Raw genomic sequence first — 2,277 nt, forward strand, 5'->3', positions numbered from 1 at the left:
TTGAAAACTCAGAGATCCACCCACCTGCCTCTGCACAGCCCCCCAGTGCTGGAATTAATGGTATGTACCAACATAATTAGCTCTAATTTCTTTTAAATTAAGTGTATGAATGTGGCTATAAGCATGTGAACAGTGTCCCAGGAGACCGAAAGAGAGCATTAGATCCCCCTGGATCTAGAGTCAGAAGCAGTGAGCCACCAGGCATGGATACGAGAGCAAGGAAGCTCCAGGTCCGATCCCCTATCTCCAACTCCCTTCTTAATACAGGAGAAAAAAATCATACTAATTTTAAAATAGGTTTTAAAAATTAGCTTTTTCGGGGCTGGAGAGATGGCTTAGTGGTTAAGAGTACCGACTGCTCTTCCGAAGGTCCTGAGTTCAAATCCCAGCAACCACATGGTGGCTCACAACCATCCTTAACGAGATCTGATGCCCTCTTCTGAAGTGTCTGAAGACAGCTACAGTGTACTAACATATAATAAATATATAAATAAATCTTTAAAAAAAAAGAGGGAAGAAAGAAATTTCAACAGATTTAAAAAAAAATTAGCTTTTTCCAATTTTGTCATGAAGTGGTTACAAAGCTACCAAAGTTCTTTAAGTACAAGGATTCTTTTCTCCTGTAACAGAAACTATTAAAGTCATTCATAGTTTTGCCTTGTAAGCAAGTTTCTAAAAGAAACACTCCACAATGAGTCCACTGAAGTGGATGGGCAGCATGTCCCTAACAGAACAAAATCTTCTCCATGAATCTGGGCTCATTTCTGAGGCAGCCTTGTCTAACAACATAAATCTTAAAACTGGGTGTAGAGAAATACTCAACACCTGAAGATGATTCTAGAACACAGATACTGAGTGAGAATGATTGAACATACCTTTTTGTTACTTGTTTTCCCTACTTCACTTGCTTGCTCAGAATTAGCAGCTTCAACTTTTATTCCAACACCTAATTGCTCTGGCACGGTCTCATTTAAATACCACAAATTGTCCGTAGTGTCTGAAACAATGGCAGTACCTATATCCTAACAGAAAAACAAATGTAAGCTTTGTAACTGGTGACTTAACAGAGATGCTCAGTCAACTTAATGCCACCCAGAGAACAACATGCCTCTCCTCAATAGACAGGTCTTCATTCAGCAGGACTCTACAAAATGGATAGAAGTAAGGGTATCTGAGAAGCAAGTTTTTAATGGTAAGTGAGATACAAAATACAAGAAATGGTATAAAAATAATTTAGAAGAACTTAACAGTTGTTCTACTAAACAGAATGCACTCTATAGTCATCTCCGTAAGTAAAAAGCTAGAAAAGTTCTGTGCTTTCTGACATATCCTTCCTATTTACTATCAATGACTGTTTTCCAGAGAAACAGTGATGGCAATCCCATTCTTTGAACATGATGCTTTTGTGTTCCTTTTTTGAAAAATAGTTTCATAATGCAGCCCTGGTGAGCCTGGAATTTACTATGTAGTCAAGACTAAATTCAAACTCAACATCCTCCTGCCCCCAACCTCAGAGTCTATACACATGCACCACAACACACAACTACTTTTTGAAGCTTTCAACAATATCCACAAAGGAACTGAGCCTCCGAACATCCCATTATCCATATATTTTATAGAACTTTGTACTCTGCTAGTTTATTTAAGATTTATTTATTTATTTTATATGAGTATTCTACCTGCATATACAGAAGAGGGCATCAGATCTCATTATAGATGATTGTGAGCAGCCTGTATGGTTTTAACCACTGAGCCATCTCTCCAGCCCTGCTCTGCTACTGTTATGTTATTACCAGATACTGTTAGTACTAGTTACTGTTCTAGGTACAGTAAGTAATCAATGAAAAAGCTCTGGTCTTACATTTCATTGAGAGTAAACAAACAAATACATATATAAAACCTAAGGTGGCAAGTGCAAGTGAGATTATCAGTTAAGCTAAAGGCAAGAAAACAAACAACAAATGATGAAAGGAATGTTTATATTTATACACTGCTGGTGGGAAAGAAACTAAAATGTGTGCATGTTTACACACACACATCATTAATGTAGTTACTATGGACATCAGTATGAAGGTTTTACATAAAACTTTTCTATTCCAGTATATACTCAAAGGACTCTAGGCCCTAACCACATACTTATTTCACACCTCTATGTTTATTGCTGTACTTCTTCCAGAAGCTAAAATATGGACCTATCCTAGAAGTTCACCAACAGATGAATGGATAAAGAAGGTACGGTACAGAGACAACAGAATCTTATGCAGCCATAAGAAACAA

General features: G+C 37.3%; 1 protein-coding gene across 1 annotated transcript in view; it reads right to left on the minus strand.

Annotated features, from left to right (window-relative positions):
• The window catches only part of Mdm4 (MDM4 regulator of p53), a 31,413-nt gene that overhangs the window by 11,438 nt on the left and 17,698 nt on the right, over positions 1–2,277 (minus strand). Inside the window, exon 5 of the mRNA XM_031340469.1 lies at positions 876–1,022. Within this exon, the coding sequence (XP_031196329.1) occupies positions 876–1,022 (147 nt within the window). The remainder of the gene's footprint in view (positions 1–875; positions 1,023–2,277) is intronic.

This window comes from Mastomys coucha, unplaced genomic scaffold (genome assembly GCF_008632895.1).
Source record: "Mastomys coucha isolate ucsf_1 unplaced genomic scaffold, UCSF_Mcou_1 pScaffold1, whole genome shotgun sequence".
Taxonomy (NCBI): domain Eukaryota; kingdom Metazoa; phylum Chordata; class Mammalia; order Rodentia; family Muridae; genus Mastomys; species Mastomys coucha.